Genomic DNA, 26150 nt, shown 5'->3' with positions numbered 1-26150 from the left:
ATGGCTCAGAGCCTGGAGACTGCTTCGGATTCTGTGTCTCCCTCTCTCTCTGCCCCTCCCCTGCTCACGCTCTCTCTCTGTCTCAAAAATAAATAAAAACATTTTAAAAAGTTAAAAAAGAAAAGACAGCGTGTTTGCTTGATAATTTCAGGAGGACTATTACAGACAGAGCTTATTAGATTTAAATAACAGTAAAAGGCGGAAAATAGATTTCGTCCTATTACAATTCTAATCTCTGTAGAAATTCGAGAGTATTAGCATTCCTCACACAGGACAGAATCTCTTTGGAGGATGCGGTTTCATTTTTGAATTCCTTTTAGGCCACAGATCCTTCAAGCAAAGAACCTGTTGGAGATTTGCTCACATCTTGGGAGAGCAACTTAGAAGCCAAATGCCGACTTCCGCCATGCCCAGATTTCCCAGAGGGTGAAGTTCAAAATGCAGCGCGAGCGGGTGTCTTTGAGGCAGACGACGTAAAGGGGAAGAAGAGGGCGGGGAGGATGGAGACCTGGGATTACAGGGACTCCAGGCACAGCTGGTTCTATTCTTTCACTCTCAACACAGGAGGCTTGATGCGAATCCCTTAGGATGCTACTCCTCGGTCGGTCGTTTCGAGTCTTTGGAGGCTAAGATTGAAACAAAAATCTTGCGGAAACCACGGCCCCGGGGCGCCGGCCCAGAAGTTGCAGATGAGGCTTTCAGGATAAGCCTAAGCCATCAATCCTGAGTACGGAGTTCTTTTTGGAAACAGATTGCCAGGAACTTTGACCTGACCTATGTTCTCCCATGCACCAGAAGGTCAGGGGTCACTCCGTACGGCTGGTTGAACAGGAATGTGCGTTGAGGATCGTGGGGCGTCAGAGGGGACACCCAGAGTGACCTGACATCAGCAGTGTTGAGGGTCTGTTGTTAATGCCTAGCACTTAAAGCTTGGAAACTCACATTTATAATAATAAAGTTGTAGTGAGGTTTGGCTTCTGGTGAATGGCTTTTCAGTTTCTTCTTGGATCCCAGAAACTTGTTCTAGCACGGCAATGCTCGACTCGGACCCTGGGGGTCCTCAGGACCCTGGGCTCTGCTTCTGGGGAACGTCAGCAGAGCGGCGAGGGCAGGAGGGAACTCCAGGCCCGCAGGGGCCAGGCTCAGGGCACAGACTGGCAGATGCCACCTGGTCCCCACATTTTACAGCCTGGGAGGCTTCAAAGTGAGGCTGAAGACAGCAAGAGGCACCCCAGGGTGACACGGCCAGGTGGAGGCCCAGTCAAGGTGGGAGCTCTCGAGCTCGGCTCTGGTCCCGGTGAGGGCTTCCTGGGGCGAGGGCGGCCACCCAACGGCCCAAGTTCGCACTCCAGCCTTGGGGCCCAGCGAACAGATCACGGCCCCTTCCTGCGACACATCGGGTCCTGTTTCCAACCATCATTCTTTTGGCTCGGCATCTACTGTGAGCTCATTATCTGTGAATCCACCCGGACTCACCTCCATGCACCTGCTCGACTATAAGGAGACCCCAGGTTGGCTTTCGTGCATGGGGATTGCTCCATCTCTGTGTCCCGCCCAAGCTCAATCCTTTCCCCCCTTTCCATCCGGTTCCCCTTCCTGACGTGTCATATTCTACCAAGGACGCTGCGTGTTCTGATATGGGGCAGCTCCCTGCCTGACCCCAACCCCACCGAAACCAGGACTGCACTTTCTCAGAGAGAAACTGAGAGAGACATCGAAAGCCAGCCAGGCAAATGGGAGCGCGATGAAGTTGGGTTAGAGAGTCACCCACTCCAGAGCGGTAAATGGATTCCACCCCGAATCCACTTCCTGGAGTTTAAATGGTTTTTTTTTTTTTTTTTTTAATGTTTATTTATTTATTTTTGAGAGAGAGAGAGAGAGAGAAAGAGAGAGAGAGAGAAAGCAGGGGAGGGGCAGGGAGAGAGGGAGAGAGAGAATCCCAAGCAGGCTCTGCGCTGTCAGCACGGAGCCCGATGTGGGGCTCGAACCCACAAACCATGAGATCGTGACCTGAGGCGAAATGAAGAGTCGGACGCTTCACCCACTGAGCCAGCCTGGCGCCCCTCACGGAGTTGATTAGGATAAGTAGCCGGGAGGTCTCTCCCCTCCGGGCTGGCTCGCAGCAGTTCTGGGGACAGGAGGTCTCGGCTTAGAGCCCAGCTCCCTCCGGGGCTGTCCGAGGACCTCCACCCTGCTGGCACTGCATTTCTGGTCTGTCTACACTGCCCCCAAACTCGCCGTGGTGTCTCAAAGACCCACGGCCCTTCTGTTTCACAGAATTTACCCTCATTAATGCAACTGTGGTTTCAAACCGCACCCCTCCCCTGACAATTCCAACACATACGCACGAGCGAAGGGTTTTGGTTTACAGCGAACACATTTTATTGCAATTTTTTTTTCCAGCTAACAGTATCTGCGCATCTCGAAATTCACATCTTGGACTTCTTTCTAACCCACGTAGGCCTGACTGCCGTATTCATCTGTTGCACAGGATTCCGCGTTAGAATATCCTGAAGTCTTGTTGTTAATTTCACCATTGGTGAATTATATACGCTGTTTAGAATTCCTTTCCCCCTGACCACAAACACTTTTGTGATGAACAGGGATTTGGGAACAAAGGTTACAAGGACATCGGGTTGGCCGCTTGTTTAAAAAACATTATGAAGCTAGAACATTCCAAGTATCTCAGGCACTTTCTAGATCATAAAAGTAGCATTTCGGTCGGATGGGCGAAGAATGGGTGTTTCAGCAAACGATGGAAAAACACCCAGGCCACTCGTTTGGTGCAAACATACAGGCAGTTCTCCCCTTCGCACGCATCCACTCCAAAGTCATTACGATTTGACGCGAAAAGCTTGAAACTCAGAAAGTACTGGTGAAAATATAAATTAGGACAAACGTGATTTCGAAGTGGCGAAGGCTTTTGTAAATATGACATCAAAAGTGGAGCCGGTGACTCTAACCCGAAATGCAGAAAAGTCGACATCGTGTACGTCTACGGGCCTCACATACGAAATGAAAAGACACACTACAAACTAGGGGGAAAAAAATGTGCACTGTCCGTGAAAGATCGCATGTAAACAGTTTTAAAAACTTAATCAGAAAAGGATGAATACCCAACAGAGCAAAGTCCTTAGTGGGCTTAGCCCCGTAAAACAAAATAGGAGTGCCCAAGAAATACGAAACCATGTGCAACCTGATAGCTATCAAATAATGCAAATTTAAATGATTTAATGCCTTTTTTTGTTTTTGCATATCAGAAAGGCACAGATTTTTAAGAAGCCATAATCCTCCATGGAGGCCCAGACATAGATCAAAAGCCCCTCGTCCATGGCCAGCGGGGGTGGGGGCTGTAAGGTCTTTCTGGAGGGAGGGCAGGAGGGCCATGTTGACTATAAGCCCCAAAGTGTACAAGGCTTTGATCATTTTCCTTTTTTTCCTTTGTTGAACAGTTTTTCCCAACATTTCTAGAGTGTATGTGGGTTCAGGACTCCCCTCTGCTTCTGAATTTCTGCAGGCCCCACCAGCCCGGGTGTAGAAGGGAGACCGCTGTGGCCAGCAGGCAGCTGGGACATTCCTCACTTGGGCGGGTGGCCTCTATCCGAGGCAGGTGCCTGCAGTCCCGACCTCCCCAGTCATAGCGGTGGGCCCAGCAGGGGCTCCCACGGGCTCAGAACAACTCTTTTCTTGCCCCATGGCTTGGTGTGACCGTCGTCAACGCTGGTATTTTGCCACAGTGCCTGGGGCTGCAGTGCCAGCCATAAGCAGGCCGGTCCTACACTGCTCTTCCCCACCTCACCCCTCCCCCACGACCCTCACGGGGTGGGGGGTCTCTTCCCTCCCCATGAAGGAAACGCATTCGCACCTACCAGGGCCAGGCTGCAGACACAAGTCCTTAACACAACCGGACATGTCAACGTCAGAACAGGCTCTGACCAAGACGTGTCCTCTCAGGATGGGCTTAGCTCGGACCTCAAGCTCACTTGAATGATAAGTCAGTGGAAAGAGAAAGAAGACAGTGGCAAAAGCAAGGAAATCTGGTAAGAAAAAAAAAAGTGGGCAAACAGAATGAGTATAGAGAGAGCGCTAACAGTCTGGAGTTTAAGATTAAGTTAACAGGACAGAAAAATGTGTGTGTGTGTGTGTGTGTGTGTGTGTGTCTGTGAGAGAGATCGGGAAGCAGTGGGGGCAGAATTCCTTGGCCGAAGGTCAAGTGAGAAGGGAGGAGGTCGACTAACTTCCGGATCATCTGTTCCAGCACGGAAGCTTCTCCTGGGCTTTGCGGAAGGGACTGTGGGAGGGGCCGGGAGGTGGCGGGAGGGCAGGTGGACCACCCCCCCGGGATCTGGGGTGGCTCAGCACACCTCCCCCGGCCTGCTGACATCCCAGGGGGGCAGCGACAAGTAGTCCTGCTGTTTTAGGGCTTTGAAATGCCTGACGGCTGGCACCTGGGGAATGGCAGGGCGCATGGCCTTCTTGGCCTGGAACATGTGGTCGTGGTCCCCGATCTCAGGACACGGTCCTGGGGAAGCGGGTGAGAGAGGGCCAGGTCCCAGGCCAGGCAGGAAGCAGTAGTCGCCCACTTGCTGCAGGACCAGGAGCCCCTCGGGGTGTGGGGGGCTGGGGGCTGCCTCCCCTGGGCTCAGGATGGGGCTGCTGGCTGCAGGAGGGGCAGGACTGCCCAGAGGGGACTTGGGGGACTGGCCTGGGGTCAGAGGGATGTCCACATAGCCCTCGATTTCTGGCTTCGTGGGGGCTGGGACGCTACAGAGCCTACGGGCCGGTCCAAGACTGAGGCCGTGGTTCTGGTCTGAGGGCAGGTTCAGGGGGTGGACCTTGGAGGCAGACGGCAGCCCCGGGGGCCAGGGAAGTGCCAGGTCTGCGGTGGTGACGTAGCCAGAGGCCGTGACGCCGTCCCCAGGGTCCCCAGAGCCAGTGGGCAGAGCCGTGAGGGCCCTGTCCTTTGGGCCCTGACCGCTCACCATCAGCCTGTATACAGGAGAGGCAAGGCCTGCCCCTGACTCCGGTGAGGGGTTCCCTTCAGCCTCCGGGCCGGGGTTCCTCTCCAAAACCTTGGCCCGGCCCTGTGCCATCACCTGGGCCAGTGGAACCAGCTGCACCTGTCCTCCCGCGGGCAGACACAGGTACTCCAGGGACCCCGGAGGCTGTGGCTTCTGGCTCACGCCCCTCTGTGGGGGCTCCGGGGGGCCCATCACGTCAGGCAGGGAGTGGCTGCGGGGTAGGCCCAGGTAGGGGCCGTTGAAGTCGAAGCCGGAGACCCGGCTCTCGGGCCTGCCCGCGGGGGCCGACGGGCCTGGATGGGGGCTGGGGGGCTGCTCCGTGCACGGGTCCGAAGTGGCTGAAGCTGTGTCAGGCTCACACGGTGATTTGTGCACATCTTTCGGGTCCTCTGTGGTGAGAGGTGACACTTCGCTGTGCCTACAGTCTGCGGGAAACACCCTGCGGGGAGAATGGGCACAGGGACGTTGGGGTCCCCTGGGCAGCCACTTCAGCTCATGCTGGGGCTAGGGGCCGGGGTCAGGGGGAGGTCTGGCCCCACCCGGAGCTCAGGGAGAGCACAGAGCAGGGCAAGGTCAGGGAGCGGGCCCGGAGAGGACATCGGGTGGCCCTCGTGGGTCTCGCCCGCCAGCCTCCATGTTCTTGTTCAAGCTCTTCCCCTGCCAGGTGTGGTCCCCTCACCCCAGGTTCCTTGATATCCACCCAGCTTCGGGGACCAGGGCTCAGTCATGCCCTCGTCCCTTCATCACCCACCGTGCCATCAGCACCCCAGTGTGTGGTCTGCCTGGCCAGTAGGGCAGGGAGAGGTCATTGCTCCGGTCTTCCGTGTCTGGTCAAGTCCATGGTATGGCCCTCCCTAACCTGGGAACCAGGAAGGTCTTCCGGATGTCTGACGGGTTTGCTTTAGAGCCACCAACCCCCACGGATCTCTCTATACTGAGCCACAGGCCAGAGGCCACCTCCTCTGAGCCTCCAGTGTGCACGATGGGGCCACCCTCCCACATCCTAGGGACCCCGTGCCCAGACACTCACCCCTCCAGCTCAGGGAAGTAGCTGCCTCTCGGCCCCTTGTGCAAGGGGCTCCTGATGGTGAGTACCGCCATGCTGCCTGGGAGCCCGAGCCCGGCACTCCCGTTCTGGAAAGAGAAAGGACCCTTGTGCCGTGGCTGTGTGGGAGCCCGAGAAGCTGAAGGTGGGGGGTGGGGGTGGGGCGAGGAGGCCAGGGCATGACAGGGGATACAGTGAGCCCCCCAGACACGGAAGGAGTCTCAGCAAGGTCAGGACCCGCCAGGGCCCCCTGACACCAGGGAGGAGAAGCCCAGAGAGGGGCTGGGACTTCCCATGGGCCCTCGAGCGTCTGAGGATGGGGACCCTCTTCTTGCAAGTTCACTAATCTGGGGTGTCACTGCCTCCACACTCACACCCTACTTTCCCCCACAGTAGCCATGAGGACCCCCCCCCCCCCCGCCACCGGGCAAGCTGGCCCTGCTGGACCAAAGGGCTCCTGTGACCCATGTGCCACCGCCTGCCTTGCGTCCATCTCAGCATCTGGGATGCTGCCAGCCTCGCTGCCTGCCCCCCCTCGGCTCCTTTTATGAAGGGGGTCCCGTGCCCATCCTCCACAGGCCTTCTGTCTGCGGTGGCCTTTCCCACCTGGCCCCACCCTGGCTCCTTCAAAGCTCAGCTCTGCTGTCCCATCCCCAGGGAAGCCATTCTGCCTCTTGTGAGCCCACCTGCCCCCGCGGGACTGAGCCCCTCCCCGAGGCCACCCCGACTCCCGCCTCCGGCTCCGGCTCCGAGGGAGCCCTGCGCCCTGGGCCAGCCCTGGGAGCCTGCAGGTGCCCAGAGGATTGCAGAGCTGAACCTGCCGGGGCTGGCCTGCCTCTTAGAGCTTTCTGGCACCTTCCCGGGCCACCTCTGCTTCACACTCAAAGCCACGGGAAGGCGGGGAAGACATAGGGACGGGGACGTGGCTGCAAGAGTGAGGCGCCCCTACCAGCCTGGCCGCCTTCGCGGTCCGCTCCTACCTGGAACAGGTGGCTCTTGCTGGGGTTTGGGATTTTCTCCTCCCACTTCCGGTTCAGCCTAGAGAGACACCAGGGAGGTGACGGTGAGCCAGAGGCCCCATGCTCACGTGCAAAGAGGAAACTGAGGCCCAGGGAGAAGGTGGGAGGTGGCCAAGGCTTCCCAGGGAGCAGGGACTAGAGGGAGCCAGTTGTGGGGTCCCTGGCACCCCCTGGGCTCCTGAGTACCCCCCCCCATCATAGAGTCCCCTTACCTGTACCCATAGATGCCACAGAAGCGCAGGACAGGGAGCAAGGCCAGCGTGGTGAACACCAGGATGAGAGCCAGGACCCACGTGGGCAGGACTTCCGGGAAGGAAAAAGGAACATTAGCATCTGGGGAGGGACAGAGCTGGAGGCTTAGGAGGTGGGGAGGAGCTGAGGCCAGGTCAGTGCCCCCAGACCCCGCTCTGTGCAGGCGCGGCACTCCAGAAACTCACTGCCTTGGTGTGCAGCGTGGCGGGGCGGGGAGGCCAGACATAGGCGAAGAAGAGGGCAGTGGTCTGACCTCCCCCACCTCCATGTTCAAGTGCTGGGAAGGACACAGAGGGTTAGATTCTTTCCAGTAGCAGAAGGAATTATGGGGGTGGGGGGCAGGGCCATGACTCCAGCCCATGGCAATCACAGGGGACTTCCTGTAGGAGGCAGCATATAAGCTTGAGCATCGAGGCACAGGGAGGCTTGGAGAGGCGGAGATGGGGAAGGCCATGCTAGTATAGGAACCAGCAGGTACAAAGGCCCATCGGGAGCCCCAACTTCCTGCCTGCCCGGCAGCCTTGAGCCCTTCACAGGCTGCGCCCCTCCAGGACTTTCTTGGTCTCTTCCCTTAGGCGTGGTGTCCAGTCCTCCTTTCCGCTTGATTGTGGCCCTCTCCCTGCGACTCCCCCCCTGCAAAGCTGGCTGGGGCTGGGGTCCCTGCTGCTAATACCTCCTCGGTCCTCTCTCTGCCACCACGTCCTGGACCTAGTCTGGTACTTGTCTCCTGGTGGCCACTATGGCCAACGGTGAGAGACATTGGAAGCAGCAATGGGGGAGATTAAGAAATCAGACCGAACCCTTCCAATCCCAGGCCCCAGCCCATCGCTCCTGATGTTTGCTACCATGGTAACCGGAAACGCATGCTGAGTGGTCACTAGGTGATGGCTGTCACCAAGGCTAATGGAACAAACCGTGGGCCATATCAATAGAGGGCTAAGCTCCAGTCTGAGGGAGGACCCCTCTTCTCTGCTCTCAGGACCTCACCTGCCACATAGGTGTCGCTTTGCAGTGACTAGTGACACGGGGAGGAAAGGACACTCGGGTGGAGTGGGGTCACACCCATGTGTTCACATCACGCTTGTCCTCTGCCCAGCTGGGCTGTACCCGGAAGGGGGGGTGGCTGGGACACCTACCCCACTCCGTGTCCCAGAAGGTCTCCTCACTCCACTGGCTCCAGACCCCGTTGTAGCCGCTGGGGGTGGGCCTGACCCTCACTCTCGCCTGGTACCTGGTGAAGGGCTCCAGCTGTGGCAGTGACATGACGTGGGAGTTCTGGAGGGTCTCCGTCTTGCTCTCCTGTGGACACAGGTGAGTGAGCAGGTCTGCTGAGGCTGAGGCTACTTGCCTGGTGGGGGGGGCACAGCCGCAAGCCCCTCCCACCTCAGCGCCCCAGCTTTTCTGTCTCGTCAGGCTCCGGCCGCAGCCACATCCCCAGATCTGAGTCCTCCCTGCCCCCCATGGAGGGCCCTGCCCCAGGGCGCACAGAGGCAGAGCACTCTGGACGGGACGGGGGGCCGCACCCCTGCGACATAGGACAACACCAAGGCCCAGAAATCCTGAGGACACAGCGTGTGCCACCCTCACTCTAAACCACCCCGCCCACTCCCGAGCTCCTCGGGGACGGCCTGGACACCGGTTATGGCCTGCCCAGGAATGCAGGGCAGCATCGCTGGACCCCGAGACGGGGTTTGCGAGTCGGGGCCCCACTCCCAGCTCCACCGCTGACGGCGCCCCTCCTGGCTTCTGTTTCCCCGCTTCCGGACCTGAAGGTCTGGGGTGGGCTCTGAGGTTGCCGACTGGGGCTGCGGGGAGCCCGGGTGCTGCACACACAGCCCGGGGGCCGTCTGGGGGTGGGGGCCAGAGACCGAACCCTGGGCCGGGGCCCTGCCTGCTTTATCAGAGCAGCTCCGCTCTCAGCAGCTGCACATCTGCGTTCTAGAGATTTCTCTGAAGAAGAATCCCCTCCTGACTTTTGAAAACCCTTCACCCAGCTGCCTCTCAGCCCTCCGAGTCCCGACGTCTACATCCCCTTGGCAAGTCAGGGTCCCATCGTCAATCTGGGCCATGTCACATCACCCCTGTGAACTTTAGCACCTCCGCCAAGTGATAGGACAAGACCAATTGACCACACAGGGCCGTGACCGCGAAGTCTCAGCGGCTTCCTCTGACCGGTCACCTGCTGGGAGCCAGGCCCCTGGCAGGTCGGCGCCCCCCTGCGTGTTTTCTCCCATCCCCCTACCCCAATCCAGGCCCCCTCCCGGGCATAGGCCCTCACCTTCCATGAGTCTGCATCTTTCTTGTACTGGATCTGGAAGGTGTGACCTATGTGTTTGTAAAGCATCTCCTCTGTTGTCCAGGACAGGGCGTAGCCGTCTCTGCTCTTGGTCACATTGAGGGTCGGGGGAGCCATCTGGACTGGAGGGAGGGAAACCTTTAGGGAACGCTGTTCCTAGCATTCCTCTGATGGAACGTTCTTTTCATCCCATGCTCGTCACAGGCGCTCTCTCTCCCGGTCCACCCCTTCTCGGGGTCCTTGCACCTCACTTTGCCACACTATCCACTTTGATCCGAGCGGCCCTCCTCTTGGGAGATGCTGAGATAGGCTCGTTTTGTAGGGAGGTGAGCCAAAGCACGGGCTACGCCCAGCATTTACGTAAAAATAGAAACACTATTAATTCGTCCTAGTCTACAGAATTAACTATGTCGCAGGTATCGTCATACATGCTCAGTCTGCGTGAATCTCTCACTCGATTCTAACAGCAGCCCAACATGGTAGGTACTATTAACTCGTCACATTTCACAGACGGGGAAACTGAGCCCCGGAACGATTAAGTAACTTGCCAAGGCCAGGCAGCTAACGAGTGGTAGAGGAAAAGGTGGCAACCCGGCATCCCCGGAGGGAGTGGTGGATTCCAACCTGGGTGAGCAAGACAGATTGGCTGTGGCCTCCCCCCCACACTGAAGTCTGGATGGAAGAGCCTGGGTCCTCAGGAAGCAACGCAGGAGGTTCCTTTGCATGGGATTCTTGCTGCATAAGAGGAGTCGGGGATATTGACCCGCAAGGAGCTACCATTTATTTGCGCATGTTCTAGCCCCCCGATTGAAGAAGTAACTCACAGCTCAACTATTTTGAAGCCTGAAAATATCAGTGCGTGGAGGACTTTGGAAATCGGAGAGCGAAAAACCCAATCAGGGGACGAAAGGGAGAGCCTAGGGGGGTACAGTTGGCAGAAGGGGCTTCAGAGGAGCTGCGGGGTTGGACAGGAATGCAGAGCTCAAGAAATCGGAGAAAACAGGCTTTAGAGATGTGCTCCTGGGAACTATCAGTGGAACCTTCCTTCGTGTTATTTGCCCTTGTCATCGCGGTGTCCTTGCTTCTTGAGAACGTCAAGGTTAGAATGACTTTTGTTCACTTGGCTCGCTGGGCCACGTTTGGTGGACAGTGACCAACGTGAAGACTGGGCCACAGGGAGTCCTGAGTTTGCGTGGGTTACGCGATGAGACAGGACTGTGGCAAGGGGGCCTGCGCGCAAGGCTGGGGGCGAACTCACTGTGGTCTGAGCTCTTTATAAACTTCTCCTCCTCCTTCACCCGAACAGAGATAGCGTACTGGCTGTGGTTCCTGGGGTCAGGCACGGGAATCTGGCATTGGTGCTGGACCAAGAGGCCGGGGAGCTGTTCCTTCAGCACCGGGGAGCACTCCTCCTCCCTGAGGATCACGGTGCAGGTGAGGGCGAGGGAGGCAGGGGCCACGGGAAGGAGGCAACCTCGGGATGAGCCATGGCTTCCACTGGGGCATCTCAGGGTCAGGGGGAGGTCTGAAGGAAACAGGTGGTGACGAGGGGAGGGAAGGGCGGGTGGGGGGAGGGAGGAGAGGACGCTCACCTTGCACTGGCGCTGGGCTTGTAGAAGAGGGTGAAGGAGACTGAGCTGGCCACCTCGGACCACACTTCCCAGGAGCAGCTGAGCACGGCGACCCCATCGAACAAGCACTGGAGGTTCTGGGGCTGGGCCTTGTCCCCTGGGAAGGGAGACACTTCCTTTTATCCTCCCCTCCTCCATTCCTTCCTTCGCTCTCAAGTTACGTGAGCCTCATCTCAGAGAGATTGTGGGGCTTTGGGACCAGAAAAACTAGGGCTTAGCATTAGCCTGAACCTGCCCGCGGTGTGTCCGCAGGTCAGAGAGTGAGTTCTGCGAACCCTCTTACCCCCTTGTGCGCCCTGGGGAGAGCGTCTGGTTTCAGTGTTGGTGGGTTGGGGGGGGGGACGCAACACGATGATGTTGACGTGTCCACACCCAGCATAGCGCTCACGGAAACACAGCTGCTCGGAATGCCACGGCCACCGCCCGTGATGCTTATCCCTGTAACGTGGGCGCAGAAAGTGCGCAGAAGAAGCTGGGGCCCAGCCGTGGGTGGGACGCAGCCCCTGTGTCTGGAGAGCCACAGGAGGGATGGAGTCCGCCCTCGGTATCGATCCTGAACACAGGCTACAGAAGATCTGTGGAATCCCGCAGAACGGACCCCTGGACTCTTTCTGTCCGGAAGCTGAATGAGCCGCCCTCCCCTCAGAAGGGCATTGCCCCAATTTTGGCTTTGTTACCTGTCTGGGAGTGCCAGAGAAACTCTGGGCTCCACTGGCTGGGCCGCCCCGAGAGCCCTGAGCTGGGGGCCAGGCGGGCACGCACTCGGGCCACATAGGTGCTGCTGGGAAGGAGGTGCTCTGGCCCCAGGACAGCCTGGGAGGAGTTGCAGTAGAGGGTAGGGGCATCCTGCGGGGAGGGAGGGGTTAATGGAACAGGTGCCAGCTGGGCCAGGTCCCTCGGCTGGGGCAGAGCCGGCCATGGCCCCTACCTCCCAGGAGTCCTGAAGCCTCTTGTAGACCACCTCGTACTCCAGGTTTGACAGCCAGTGGCTCTGGGAACCCGGAGGGGCCACCCTCCAGGTCAGCAGGAAACGGTCCCCGACAGCGGTGATCTGGAGGTCCTTGGGTGCAGGGGCCTGCACTGGAGGAAGGGGAAGTCAAGGGCTCAGAAGGGGCTGGATAACTATAGGGCGGCAGGTTTTGTGTGGGCAGACTGGGGCCCCAGGCTGAGTGCCGTCCTACCCGCTGAGCAGCCTTGGACAAGATCCCTTTCCTCTGTGGGCCTCAGGCCCTTCACCTGCCAAACTGTGGGGGTTCACTGTGAACATGAATGAAAGCCGCACAGATTTCTGGGCGTATATCACACAAGCTCCGTGAAAGGTGCTGCCAGTGAAGTTCCTCCGAATGGAGCCTCCGGTCCCTTCTGCCCACCTCGCAGCCTGTTTGGCCCCTTCCCAGCAGAGGGCGCTGTGGCTCACGTTACTCCCCACGATGCTGTCCATCCTCCTCCTCTTTCCACCTGCCCAGGATCCTGCTCCTCTCAGAGCCCAGCATAAATGTCTCCTTTTCTAGAACTTTCTTGGATGCCCCCGTCCCCTTGGGCAGAATCCCTTGCCCCTCTTCCTGTCTCACCACAGCCCGTTGTATGGGCCTTAGAGCCCTGGGGCATTTATGTGTCTCCTTTTCTGCCTTTCCAAAAGTAGTCAGGAGCTTATGGGTGGCCGGGTTCGGCCCTCCACACCCTTCCCTACCCCCATGGCCTGTGATTAGTGGTTCAGTGAATTTGGGGGACAAAGTGAATGAAGGATGAATGAATCCACGAATAAATACATGTAGGCAACCTTCACAGACTTTTCAAGAAGGCATTCCGTCAACCAACAGCAAACGTGTGTCTGTTGGGCGAGCATAGTCATTAACGAATGGCACGGCTCCCGCCTTCCTGAAGCTTCTGTGTCTGAATGCTGAGGGATGACCTTGAAACACAATCCAATGAGTCCGACCGGGACGTGGCATGTGAGAGCATGTCCGAGCTGGAGCCTCTAGAAAATCTTAAGCCCCGAGTGGCAGATACAGGGCGCCCCCTCTCCACAGCCACAGCAGACATCACTAATCAATCACTGCACTCCTAGCCCCTGAGCCCCCCGGGGAGTGGGAATCCCTTTCAGCACAGAGCTCTAGAAGCTGCTCCCAACTGAAACGACTGGGAGCCTGAGCGCAAACCTGTTCTTCCAACCTGAGAGATCATAGACCACTAGCTCATTTCACAGATGGAGAAACGGACAGAGGAAGGAAAATACCCCAGATCTCCACTCGTGGGAGCCTCAGGGCAGCTCCAACGCACACACCTGTCCCTCCTCAGCACCAGAAGCTTCCCTGATCCATTGCCAAAATGGCTTGGGGCTGGAGCTGAGCTCCCTGGTGAACACAGGCTCTAGGAGACAAACGTCACACTCCCCTCCCCGTTTCTAAGTTGTCCCCGTGTCCAGCATATCACCTTCCCTGTGACCAGGCCATATGCTTCACAGGGGCAGGGACACTGACCGGCTTGTTCACTGCTGTGCTGGTGGATGTGGGTGCTCAGTGAGGGAGCAGATGAACGAGTGAAGGGCACGTGTGTCCTAAGTATGATTTGTATGCCCCCCTGCCGCCCGCTCCCATGCCCTGGCCGCGTTCCAGTAGAATGCTCGTCATTTCTCCGTGGGACGAGCGCCTCAGGTTGCATCCCGGGCCCCAGCCTCCTGCCCCCTCCTGCCCCCTGCCGTCTACCCTGTGCGTCACCCACCTCGGGCGTCCTCACATCTGATCAAGTCATGCGCCTTCGATGGCTCTCCATCACCTAGACGTTGGCCCCTAAGCCCCTTTGCAGGGCCCAGCAGCGTCCTCAGGTCAGGCCCCTGCCTGCACCTGCCCCTCTCCGTCTTCCTCACGCTGTCTGGCCCTTTTGATGGTGATGCTTCTGGGCTAGTTTCTCGCGGTTGCCCCAACCCGCCTTGCCCTCCCCAGTCTCCCAGCCTTGGCACACGCTGTTTCCTCTAGGAATGTTCTTCCTGGTCTGTCCTCTTACCCACCCTTCAGCTCTCCCTGCCAAGCTCTTGCCCCCCCCCCCTCCCCCGCCCCGGGGAAGCCTGTCCTGACCCCCTGGCCCCCAGGCTCCTTGCCCACTGCCCCTCAGCATGTGGCACACGGCACCCACTTCTGGTTCAACCTCCGGTATTTCCTGGCCTCTCAACCTGCATGCTCTGAGCCCCACCGGGATGGGGCCCTTTCTCATGCATCAAACGCGTTTAGAGACACTGTTGCAAATGAATCGGCCATGGCCTAACCAATCCCCTCCTCCGGGCAACGGCTTTGTGCTGCCGTGACGAGAACAGGCAGGAAGCGAAGGCGGGAGTCCCCTCTCCGTGTGACGCTTGCACCTACAGTGGGGCCTGCCCAGCGTTCGGAACCCCGGATGCTAAAGTCACACACGTGTATCTGAGGGGCCTTGGGCAAGTTCCTGTTCTCCGAGCCTCGGTTTCAACATCAGTGACATGGGGTGAAAAAGAAAACAGGGGTGTGCGACACCACACGTCGTCGTAATGGTTACGTAATATTGGGCAGTGTTTCCTAAAAGCCAGCCATCCGTAGGGTTCTTACTGCATCAATTTCAACTTTAAAATGTGATCCCCTCGAACATGTCTCGTGTAGGTTCATTGTGAGCACAGATAAAAATTGAATTAATGAGGCTGAAGCGTTGGTTATGTTTCTGGGTAACACACAGTCGAACGAAGCCTAGCTAGGTCATCGACACCCACCCAGGACCATTGGCTTTTTGGGGCCGCTGCGGACACGCGGGCCGCGCTCGCTGGAAGCCACTCAGGGAGGACAGGGAGGTGATGACCTCCATCTCCAGGGCAGGAAGCCCTGGGCAGAGCTGATCCATCACTGGCTTGACTGCTCAGGGCTGGTGCTTTGGAAAAGTCATGTGGCCTCTCTGGGCTTTAACTGCCTCATCTATACAATGGGTTGTTGCAGACGTTGGATGAGGCTATATCGGTGATGGGTGTTCTCAAGCTAGGAAGTTTCTACCCGAATAGGGAGGCTGGTTCTCCTAGAAGGGCAGCCTTCACTGCTGGAAGGCAGTATCTTGGCGGGTGCTGGAGCAGTCAGGGCCCAGGGAGGTGCCACCGGCCGGGGGCTCTGCCCCTTGGACCTGCTCCAATGCCTCGGTTGTCGGGAGGCCACACCCTCCTCTCTCAAGACACCAGAGCCACCCCCTCCCCCCCTTGAAGACTCTCGCTTCCTGGCCCTTCTGCCGTCTCGCCACCCCCCGGGGTCCACCGTCCTCCCGGGACCACTGCCATCCGGGAACCCCAGAACTTACCATTCTGGTCCAGAGTCACGGTGAGCTGGGCGCCCAGAGGCCTGTCTGGTCGGAATGAGAAGTAGTCTTTGTCGGCGAGGACAAAAATCTTGTAGGGAATGACACATCTTCTGGGCACGCAGCCGGCACAGGGGTGGTCCAATGACAAGCCCGTGTCATTACTGAGATCACAGGACACTGGCACTGGAGGGTTCCTGCCAGCAGAGAACATGGTGAGCCCAGAGTGAAGAAGCATCACGCGTTCAACAAAGGTCCTGAGCGGTCACCATGTGCAAGGCTCTGTCCGGGACCAGGGTGCTGCCGTCCTGGTGGAGGGGGACACGCATGGAAGAACCGGATAAAATACGTCACATGTCAGATGGAGCAAACTTTACACGGACAGATACAGCAGGGAGATACGGAAGCCAGAAGGGGTGGGGTGGGGGGTGCAATCTGAAACAGGGGAGACAGGGAAGGCCTCATGGCAAAGGCGACTTTTGGGCAGAGACTTGAAGGAAGTCAGGGAGGGAGCCATGCAAATTCTGGGGGAAAAGGTGAGTTCAGGTAAAGGGAACAGCTGGTGCAAAGGCCCTGGGGCGGGCACGGGCTTGGAGTGTTGTATGATTAAAAAAAAATTTTTTTTACATTTTTATTTATTTTTGAGAGACAGAGACAGCACAAGTGGGGGAGGGGCAGAGAGAAGAGGAGACACAGAATCGGAAGCAGGCTCCAGGCTCCGAGCTGTCAGCACAGAGCCCGACGCGGGGCTCGAACCCACAAACCGTGAGATCGTGACCTGAGCCGAAGTCGCAAGCTTAACCGACCAAGCCACCCAGGCGCCCCTGGAGTGTTGTAGGATTAGGCGGTCACCCAGAGTTCATGGAGTGGCATCTGTGAGGATGGGAGGTGAGGGAGACCAGTAGAGCAAGGTGACACGGCGCTTAAAAGGAAACCGAGGAATTCGGATGTCACTGAGCGTGGAGATAATTGAGTTATGAGCAGAGGGGTGACATGTCGTGACCCAAAGGCCTCCTCTGGCCGCTGGGCCGTGGATAGATAGGGATGGATGGGGGCGGTAGTCTCGGAAGCTGAGAGACCAGATAGGAGGCTCCTGAAATAGCCAAGCGACGGGCCGTAGTTCGCACCAGGGTGGTGGTGTTAGCCTCGGCCAGATTCGCGTCCTGTTCGAAGATCGAGTCTGCAGCATTTGCTGACGGATTAGAGGCGCCAATGGGGAAGGGAAGGTGCTAAAGGAGGGAAGACAACAACGAATCTCCCAGCTGGTCAGCAGGAGCCTCTGGGAGCTCCCATTCAGTGAAGCGGGAGGTGGGGGGTGGGGTGAGCGGAATTTGGTTTAAATCGCTGGGGGTGGAAGACACCTTCGTCTACAGGCCACGTGGGGGGGGGGGGCAAGTGCACCTGCAGGCCTGGAGCTGGGGGAGGGGGGGCGCGGGGCTGGAGAGCATGTGAGAGTCACCAGCATGCAGCCTGGGGCTGGGTCTCTGCCACTGGGTCAGGTATGAAAGAGCGGAGATCCAAGGAGGAACCCCAGGGCATCTCACCCTTCAAGTTAGAGATGAAACAAGGGAGCGAACAGGGAGACAGAGAAGGCGAGCTGGGGAGACACAGGAGAGGGGGGGTTGTGGCGACCAGGAGAGGCAGGTGCTTTCACCACGGTCCGTGGGGCCGGTGTGTGTCAGGTGCCGCCCACGGTCAAGGAGGGAGGAGGCTGAGACCGAGCATTGGGTTTAACAGCAGGGAGGGCTTGGTTGCCTCGGGCCCGAGCGGTCTGGGTGGCCCGGTGGGGCCAGTCATTCCAGGTTCGGAATAACCGGAAAGACCTTGGACGCTGTGGGTCTAGCCAACTCTTTGGGGGAGGGTGGCCTCCAAGGGGAAGCAGAGGGTGGGCTCCACCGGAGGAGGTGGGGGTCAGGAGGCACCCCAGGGCTTCAGCCCTTGCTGGCGTCTGGGTGATGGCCATTTAATCATCCCCAGAATGGTGGGTCAGACCATCACCAGCCCCCAGAACGTGGTGCAGAACCTTCCCAAACGGCACGTCCCCCCGGAGACCATGCGAGGGCAACGGAGAAAACCCACACTCCGGAGGCCGCAGGGCCCCGGCTCCCATTCGGCCCCACAGCTGCCCCGTGGACCATGCCACCGCGGCCTCGGTTGGCTCACCTGTGAACTGGGCATCACACGCCTGCCCTGCCCACCTCGCAGCGAAGATAATCTAAAACTGACCTTTGCAGGGCGACTCTGTTAAACCGTGATGGAGGACGAGTATCACCACCTCTGTCGTCCACAGCGATGTTCACGTAGGAGACTCTTCCCCCCCTCCAAACCCCGACGCCGGCCATCAGCACCCGGACCTGGCTGGCCGCCTAATGGGGCAGGAGCTCCTGGGCAGGGGCCTCCCTGTCCCTGCCTTCTGGCCAGCCCCCACCGGGGCACAGCCCCACTCAGCAGCCTCCCTGTGGGCCCTCTGACCCCTGAGCCCTGGTGGCACTTACTCATTCAGCCTCCGGAAGAGAGTCAGGTTGATGAACTTCTGGGCATCCTGAGTGTCTGCCCACCTGCAGGTGATGTGGCTGTGGTAGTCATTATAACACTGTAGGGTCTGCAGTGGGATGGTCTCTGCCCGGGGAGAGGCAGAAAGGGGGTCACATCTGGATGTCCCTTGTTACCCCCCCCATCCCCTCTGGAGTGCTGAGAGCTAGGGAAGGGTTTCCTGGAGTCCTTTAGGGGCCCCTGGCTGCTAGACAGAGCTCCCTAGGGACCCTGGGCAGCGCGGGGAGGACGGGGGTTCTGCGGGTGTGAGGTCCCTAGCCATGGGCCCCGCTGCCTGGGTAGAAACACAACATTCTAGGGGCGCCTGGGTGGCTCAGTCGGTGAAGCGTCCAACTTCAGCTCAGGTCATGATCTCGCGGTCTGCGGGTCCGAGACCCGCGTCGGGCTCTGGGTCAACAGCCCGGAGCCTGGAGCCAGTTTCGGATTCTGGGTCTCCCTCTCTCTCGGCCCCTCCCCTGCTCAGGCTCTGTCTCTCAAAAATAAATGTAAAAAACAAATTTAGAAACACAATATTCTCGTAGGGTCACAGCACATTTCCTGAGCCCCTGCTGTGCCCTTGCTCCTGGCGCAGGGTCTCTCTCCCACCCCAGGAGGGATGCTTGCATCGGGCATGGGCCCGGCCCCTGGACCCCTTTTGGGACAGCCTGGGAAGAGTGGCAGCATGGCAGAGCCCTCTGGGACCTCCCTGTCCTGGTCTCTTGGTCAGCTGCAGGGCCTGATGGTGGGAAGAGAGAATGTGGTTCTCGGGGTTATCAGAGAAGCCATGCTCTCTGGGAGCCCTTGGGGAGCGGGGGTTCGTGCGCCTTAAGAGCCAGAGGAACATCCCAGCAGGGGCTTCCGAGCAGGAGGAGGGTGCTGGGGCCGAAGCAGGGAGAGACCGCCAGTCTGAGGGGCCCCAGGAAGAAAGGCACCGAGGAGGGGACTGGTCAAAGCCACCCGAGGCACAGAGTATCTGGGGGGTCGGAATTAAGGCTGGAACGACCGGCCCAGAGGGGAGACGCCTGGGATGCCACACTGAGAAGGTGGGCAGAGAAGCCACACGAGCAGAGATGGCCGTTCAGGAGGCTGGAGAAGAGGGAGAATCCAGGAGGGGGCGCGGGGCTCCAGAGAGGATAGGGAGGGGGAGAATGAGGGAGGGCGGGCGGGAAGGGTCTGGGGCTTTCTGGGCACATGTGGGCGTGGCCTTGCTCAAGGGCCAGCTGTGAGGAGGGTCACAGGGAAGGGGAGGCAGCAACGGAGCTCACCTTGGGCCCCCGCCACGCCGGGCCCCCAGAACAGAGCCAGCAAGGCAACAGGGAGGAGCCCCCGGGTCAGCACCATCTCTGGGTCAGCTCTGGACGAACGGGTGGCCGGCTCAGGTGGGCCCGGGTCTGGGCAGGGGCTGGGGTCCTCAGTGACCCGGAGTCGTGTATGCTTGCTCAGCTGGAGGCCAGGCCAGACCCATGTCCCTGGCTCCTGTGAGCCCTCTCGCCTGCGAAGGGACTCTGCCTGTGGAAGAGAGATCAGCTGAGAGTGAGTGACCCCCTTCCGTCCTGCACTCCCTGGACTTGACCCGCTTTGCAGGGTGAAGCCGGGAGTGACGCACGGCCTCTGGCGCCCCCTGCCACCTCAGCCTGGCACCCAGGACAGTCCTTTCCCCTTAGCCTCAGTGCCTGGGGCGTGACTTTGAGGGAGATACATTTAGTGGCTTCTGAAGAAGTGAGATTTTTCCCACCCCCGCCCCCACCCCTCGGTCGTGCATCAGAAGCTCCTATGCAGTCCCCTGACGATGGAAAAACCTCACAGGGAGGCCTGGTATCTGACTTGTTCTGAGCTCCCTGCCGGCCTCTGACCCGATCCGCTTTAGAGGGGTGGCAGGGTGTGGGGGCCACAGTGTCCTCCCCTGGGCGTGATCACAGCACACGCTCACTTACACTGCGCGCACACACACTCCGTTTACTGTCAACCCTCCCACACCACCCTCAGAATGCTTGTTCCCTTTTCTCTGCAGAAGGCCGGGGATTTCCTCTTTTCATTCTGTCTGGCCCTGGGAAGTACCCAGGAGAGCAGAACAGGGGACAGTGGTTCCTTTTCTCCCCCTAAGATTGTCTGAAATTTCACTCAAGAGGCACATGTGCACACACACGAAGCAGCAACTATCTTACTGGGAAAAGCACGGCTCTGGGCTCAGCAGACCTGACCTTCAGCCCAGGCTCTGCTTCTCCCCCCGCCAGCGGCCTGTGCTGACCCACCAGTGCTCCCTGAACCTTGTTCTCTGCGTCGGTAATGTGGGCACAGATACACGTATCTCACGCGAGAAGAACCCAATGCGGTGATGTTCATAGACAGGTTAGTCGGATAAAGGCTCCAGAAAGACGAGCAGGCTTGCTTGGAGCTTGTGCGGGGGGGGGGGGGGGGGGGGGGCGGAGGGGGGGACGTATTCATCCCCTTCAGCTTCTGTAGCTGGAGGCCATGCCCTGCGGTAAGGGCTTGAGTCTATGTGTTTGCCTACCTGGGACTAGCCTAAACTTCCAGAGCTTTTATTTGGGTCTCACCACACGTAGAATACTACGTGTGCTAAGAGAGCGATTCCTCCTCAGATAAGTTATAGGTTTAACACAATTCCAAACAAAATTTACCAACATGGCTTTTTGTAGGACCTCAGGAAAAAAAAATCGCTCTGAGGACAGTTACTGAGATTGTTTAGCAATAAGGAGGCTCTCCCCAGTAGCAAAATTTATTGTAAAGATCTGATAAGTAAGCGTGTTGCACACATACACAACACGTCAATGGACGTCCTGCAGGCAATTCTATCCTGCCCAAGAACGTCCTACGTGAGGAAGGAGGAGTCGTGAATCAACGTGAAGGGATAGATAATAATAATTAAAAAAAAACAAGGGCTAAGAGACAATGAATAACACTGTAAAATGTGTCCACCTAAATCGCTGTCCCACACCACACCCAAATATGGGGGTCATTAAACATTTCAATGTAAGACGTTAAATCGTATTAAGATTGCAAAGCAAGTGGCAGACGGTGTGTGCACTGCCCCCTGTTCCCTTGGTCACAGAAGCTCAGGCTTCAGCGGGGCTTTGGAGCTACACAGAATAAAAGATTTTATTTCCTACACTCTTCTGTTGCTAGGTGTGGTCATGTCACTAAGTTGTCCAAGGAGAAGTGAGCGGAAGCATCGGGTGTGCCTTCCAAAAAAAGGCTTCTTAAAGGGAGTTGGCCAGGGGAGGAGGGGCCCATTTCTTCCTTCTTCCAGCCCACAACTTGGAAGTGATGGCTGGAGCTCCAGAAGCCATTTTGGACTGTGAGGTTACCTTGAGGATGGAACCATATACAACAGAAAGAGGGAAGCCTGGGTCCTTCTTGTCACTCTGGAGCAACCACACCGGCCTGGGAGCGCCTGCCTCCGGACATCTTTTATGTGAGGACAAAGATAAACCTCCATATTGTTAAGCCACTGTTGTTTAAAGATTTTCCATACGACCAAAAAGATACAAATGGAAATAGAAGAAAACTTCACAGGGCTTAAAGGAGACAACGGTCCGCTAAAGGGAAGGACAAACTTAATTTTTAACAGTGCCATACTCAGTCACGTGCTGGTAAATTCTCGGTCATCCAAGAATAAAAGAATACTCCAAAAAGGTTCCAGTAGGAAACAAACATTATTTTCAGTGGAACAAGGGTCAGGTTGGCCAGATTTTCTTACAAGTGACCTCGAACTCTAAGTAGATAGCGATGTCTTGAGAACACTGAGGGAAAATATGTTTAAACCTAGAATCGTTAAAAGTCAAGCTTCCTTTGATGCTCATGGACAGAAAAACGCAACATTTGGAAATGGAGTAAAGACAAAGAAAATTTTCAGATCTTTTCTAAGAAACACAATTGGCTCTGGGATATATTTCAGGGGGAAAAAAAAGAGTTCAAGGAAGATAGCATATAATACAGGAATCAGTGGTGAGAAAAGAAACCAAATAAGACTTATACTAAGTAGAGAAGAATTGTTACTTATAAAGTGAAAGTGAGTTAATTATGTCATAACAATGCAGATGGTTGGAAGGTGGGAGCTGGCTGTGAGGTGAGGGGCAGAAAGTGGAGGAGAACTGAAAGCTTGTTAGGGTTCGTGTCTTGTTTTGGAGGCACAGAAGTGTGTTAATTACGCCCAAATGTTGATGGAAAATACACATTATGTACATGTGTTAAAAAGGTAAGGGTTAAAAGCCACTAAGAGTGAGGGGTAAGCACAGGAGCAAAAGGCGAACAGGGAGAGGGAAGGGAGAAGGAGGAAGAGGGGAAAAAAGAGAAGAGAAAAACCAAACACCATTTTACTCGAAACAAACATGCACACCAAAATTCCCAAACTCATGAAGAAATTTACTGGTAGGAATAAAAACTGGAAATGAAAAAACAAACAAACAAACAAAGCAAACCATAAATTCATTCCAGACGAAAAGAATGTCATAGGGCAATCTGACAAAGACTTCTAGAAGAAGAATGTATCATGGCCACCTGGGGATTATTCCAGAAACAGACAAAGAGCCATGAAGCAATCTCTTCATGATTAAAAGAAACAGACCAACAGATTAAAGGGGGAAAGAAGGATCAGCTTATCTTGACAGAGGCTTCTTAATATTCAGTAACACAAAAGCCATTCCCAATTAAACACACTGACAGGTGAACCTCGACAAATGAGGCGTTGAAGGGGACGCTGGTGTTTCTGGGCATCTACTACCAGTCTGTAGTGACGTCAGCATCGAAGGAGAATGTGCGTGTCGTCCCCGTCAAGGGCACAAGCAGGGGAAGGCCACCCACTACTGCCATCTCCCCCAAATAATCTCTAAATTCAACACAATCTCAGTCAAAACTCCAAAAGGGGTTTTAACAGGCTTGACAAACCGGCTCTAGATTATAACAAGCCGAACGTGAGAGACGGGTTCTATTAGCCAGAAAAATGACGAGGAGTATGATCGCAGACAGATGGACTAGAAAACAATAAGGAAAACAACCAAATAGGAATTTGGGAAGAAATCACGGCATTTCTAATCACAGAGGAAAGGATGGGCCACATGCTCATAATTATGATGTTGAGACAATTAGCTGATAATTTTTTAAAGCTAGATAATTACTTTACAAATTGCCTACCCCTCCAAATTCTGGGTGGATTAAAGTTCTAAAAGTCAAAACTAAAATGATAAAAAGCATTACAGGTACTTCCTTAACCTCAGGGGTTAACAAGACACCAAACCCAAATTGAACTTGGAAGGCAATTAACATGCTTTTGTATGAAAGTATCTTCCACATGGTAAAGAAAAAGGACAAGTGATGATCTGGAAACATAATTTAAACGTTATGCAAATAAATTGTTAGTGTGCTTAATAAATGAGCTACTCCTACAGTAAATATGTAAAAGACAAAAAACCCGGGATATGGACAAAACATTCCTATATGTATCATAAAAGGAGCCCAGGTGGCCAATGAACATATGGAAGAGGAGTAACTTCACCCATAATCAGGGAAAGGAAAACTCCAAGCAAGAATCAGATAATTTTCCTCCATCCATTGGACACAGTTTCTAAATTTTTTTTAATGTTTTTTTTTTTAAATTTATTTTTGAGACAGAGAGAGACAGACCATGACCATGGCTCCAGGCTCTGAGCCATCAGTACAGAGCCCGATGCGGGATCCAACTCACAAACCGTGAGTTCATGACCTGAGCTGAAGTTGGTGCTCAACCGACTGAGCCACCCAGGCGCCCCGGATACAGTCTAAAGACTGATCATTTTCCTAAAGAGAAATGAGCCTTTTATACACCCCTGTGGGGGTGTATGTTAATTCAGCTGCTTTGAGGATGATCTGACAATATTTATTACATTTTTGGATGCACAATCTCCTGCTCAGTAATTCTTCTAGGCATCTGGGCCACCTCCACGGGTGTGGAAAAAATGGGGGGAAGAAAAACCCCAACAAAAAACAACGAAATGTCTATCAGTATGGGATTGGGTAACTTGTGGTGTGGCCCCTACTAATACATGCTGCCTTATTTTGTAGGGCTAATAAACGACTTAAATCGATATGTGTTATTGTGGAATGTCCCAAATGTAATATTAGGTGAAAATATAAGTCATAGAACAATATGTGTATATATATATGTATATGTATATATTTAATTTTTAAATGTTTATTTTTGAGAGAGACAGAGCACGAGAGGGGAGGGGCAGAGAGAGAGGGAGACCCAGAATCCGAAGCAGGCTCCAGGCTCCGAGCTGTCAGCACGGAGCCCGACGCTCGAACCCACAGACTGCGAGATCACGACCTGAGCCAAAGTGGAACGCTTCACCGACTGAGCCACGTGGGCGCCCTGAGCAATATGTCTGCTTATACTCCTGTTTATGTACAAAGGAAAGCTATATACTTGCATCACACTTAGAAAATGATTTGGAAGGACACATATGGTATAGAGTAGGATGTGAGGCCGGGAGATAGGGATAGCTGGCGCTTTGTCTCTTACGCTACACAATTCCAGATCATTCTAACGGCTGATAAAGCAGATAGCCACGTATTCGCTTAGTACGAAACACGCTTATTAAACAAGTGAGGGACTATTCTGTAGTATTTGGTGCGTATCACACGACATGAGTGAAACTGGCAAATGAAAAAAAGGAGGGGCCGAGAGCTAACGGGAAAGGTTTCACTCGTTATAAAACTATTAGGAAGCACGAAAGGCGAGAGGTAGAGAAAATCAGGACCCGGTGATACAAAATTGCAGCAGGATCCCTAAGACTCAAAACTGTACATTTGCAACTTGTCGCCGGGACCCGTCTGGCAGGGCCGCACAGGCTGCCACCCCGGTGGGGACCTTGGAAGCCCTCGCGCTCCCATCCACAGGGCAAGTGCACGCACCTGCACACATCCTGAGGTAGATACCCCCTTAGACGCAACCCCCCCATCCCCCACCAGCTCACAGACTTGGGTGCGGAACACCCACACCTGTGCCTGAACCCAACTGAGCAACGGAGGCTCAGGGTGGGGTGTTGAGAGTAAAACCACATTCTTCGAGGGGGGAAAACACATTCTTCGAGAGAGACCGAGCCCTTTCTCATCTTCCAAAGGGAGCTTCCAAAGCCACGCCAAGCTCTGGGCCGGAGCATGACAAAGTTCCAGGTTCCCCCCTCGCCTCCCAGTCTCTCTGCACCCCTGCATCCCCACGGACACCCATGGAAACGCACACACGCCCTCACTCTCCAGCTCTCCTTTTCTAAACCAGGACGGCAGAGGGGCGCCTGGGTGGCTCCGTTGGCTAAGCGTCCGGCTTCGGCTCAGGTCACGATCTCGCGGTTGGCGGGTTCGAGCCCCGCGTCGGGCTCTGGGCCGACAGCCCGGAGCCTGGAGCCTGCTTCGGATTCTGGGTCTCCCTCTCTCTCGGCCCCTCCCCTGCTCACTCACTCTCTCTCAAAAATAAATAAACATTAAAAAAATATATATGAAACCAGGATGCCAGGGACTATTGATGTGTTCTTCCCGCTCCAGAGACAAGGAGGCAGAAACCGGTTCACTGCCACTAACACCTCGGCGACACTTTAGCGGCAAAGCCAAGAGGGACGCCACGCAGGTGGGTGTGTGACCGCCGCCTCCCCGGGAGTCCTCCCTGCCAGGACGGCTGGATCCCGAACGGGAGGCCCTCGCCCTGTTCGCACAACGCTCAAGGAAGCAGGCACCGCTGGCTGTCTGCTCACCCCCCAGCTGCCCGAGGAGCCTGGCCAATCTTCCCAAGAGACCAAGCCCTGACCCCCCCCCCGCCGAGTCCCCGAGCGCGCCCGCCCACCCCACACCCCCCGCCTCTCCCCATTCTCCGTCCACAGCCTGGGCCTCCCCCACCGCTCCCCACCCTGCCCCTGAAAGCCAGCCCGTACCTCTTCTTGGTGGGACGGCAAAGCCTTCTGCTGGAGTGTCCAGGCGACAGGGAGCCTGTCACGCTTCCTATTTATGCTGACGTCGTCGTTAGGAAACAGAAGCAGAAAGAGGAAGCGACACCGGCCAGGCCTGTGT

The 26150-nt window shown here is 56.1% G+C and overlaps 1 protein-coding gene across 1 annotated transcript; it reads right to left on the bottom strand.

The window, feature by feature from the left end:
• Positions 1-2358: 2358 nt before the first annotated feature.
• On the bottom strand, positions 2359-26150 carry CSF2RB (colony stimulating factor 2 receptor subunit beta). Its single transcript, XM_060656442.3, has 14 exons — positions 26015-26150; positions 19361-19604; positions 18059-18182; positions 15567-15760; positions 12193-12344; positions 11942-12110; positions 11226-11361; positions 10892-11049; positions 9616-9755; positions 8474-8636; positions 7298-7388; positions 7047-7104; positions 6052-6155; positions 2359-5460 (listed from the first exon to the last, which is right to left on the bottom strand). Exons 2-14 carry the CDS (start codon positions 19434-19436, stop codon positions 4356-4358), a joined length of 2670 nt encoding a protein of 889 aa, XP_060512425.3. The 5' UTR covers positions 19437-19604; positions 26015-26150; the 3' UTR covers positions 2359-4355.

This window comes from Panthera onca, chromosome B4 (assembly GCF_046562875.1).
Source record: "Panthera onca isolate mPanOnc1 chromosome B4, mPanOnc1 haplotype 2, whole genome shotgun sequence".
Taxonomy (NCBI): domain Eukaryota; kingdom Metazoa; phylum Chordata; class Mammalia; order Carnivora; family Felidae; genus Panthera; species Panthera onca.
The sequence above is the reverse complement of the archived record's forward strand: the minus strand, read 5'-3'. Positions and strand labels throughout refer to the sequence as shown.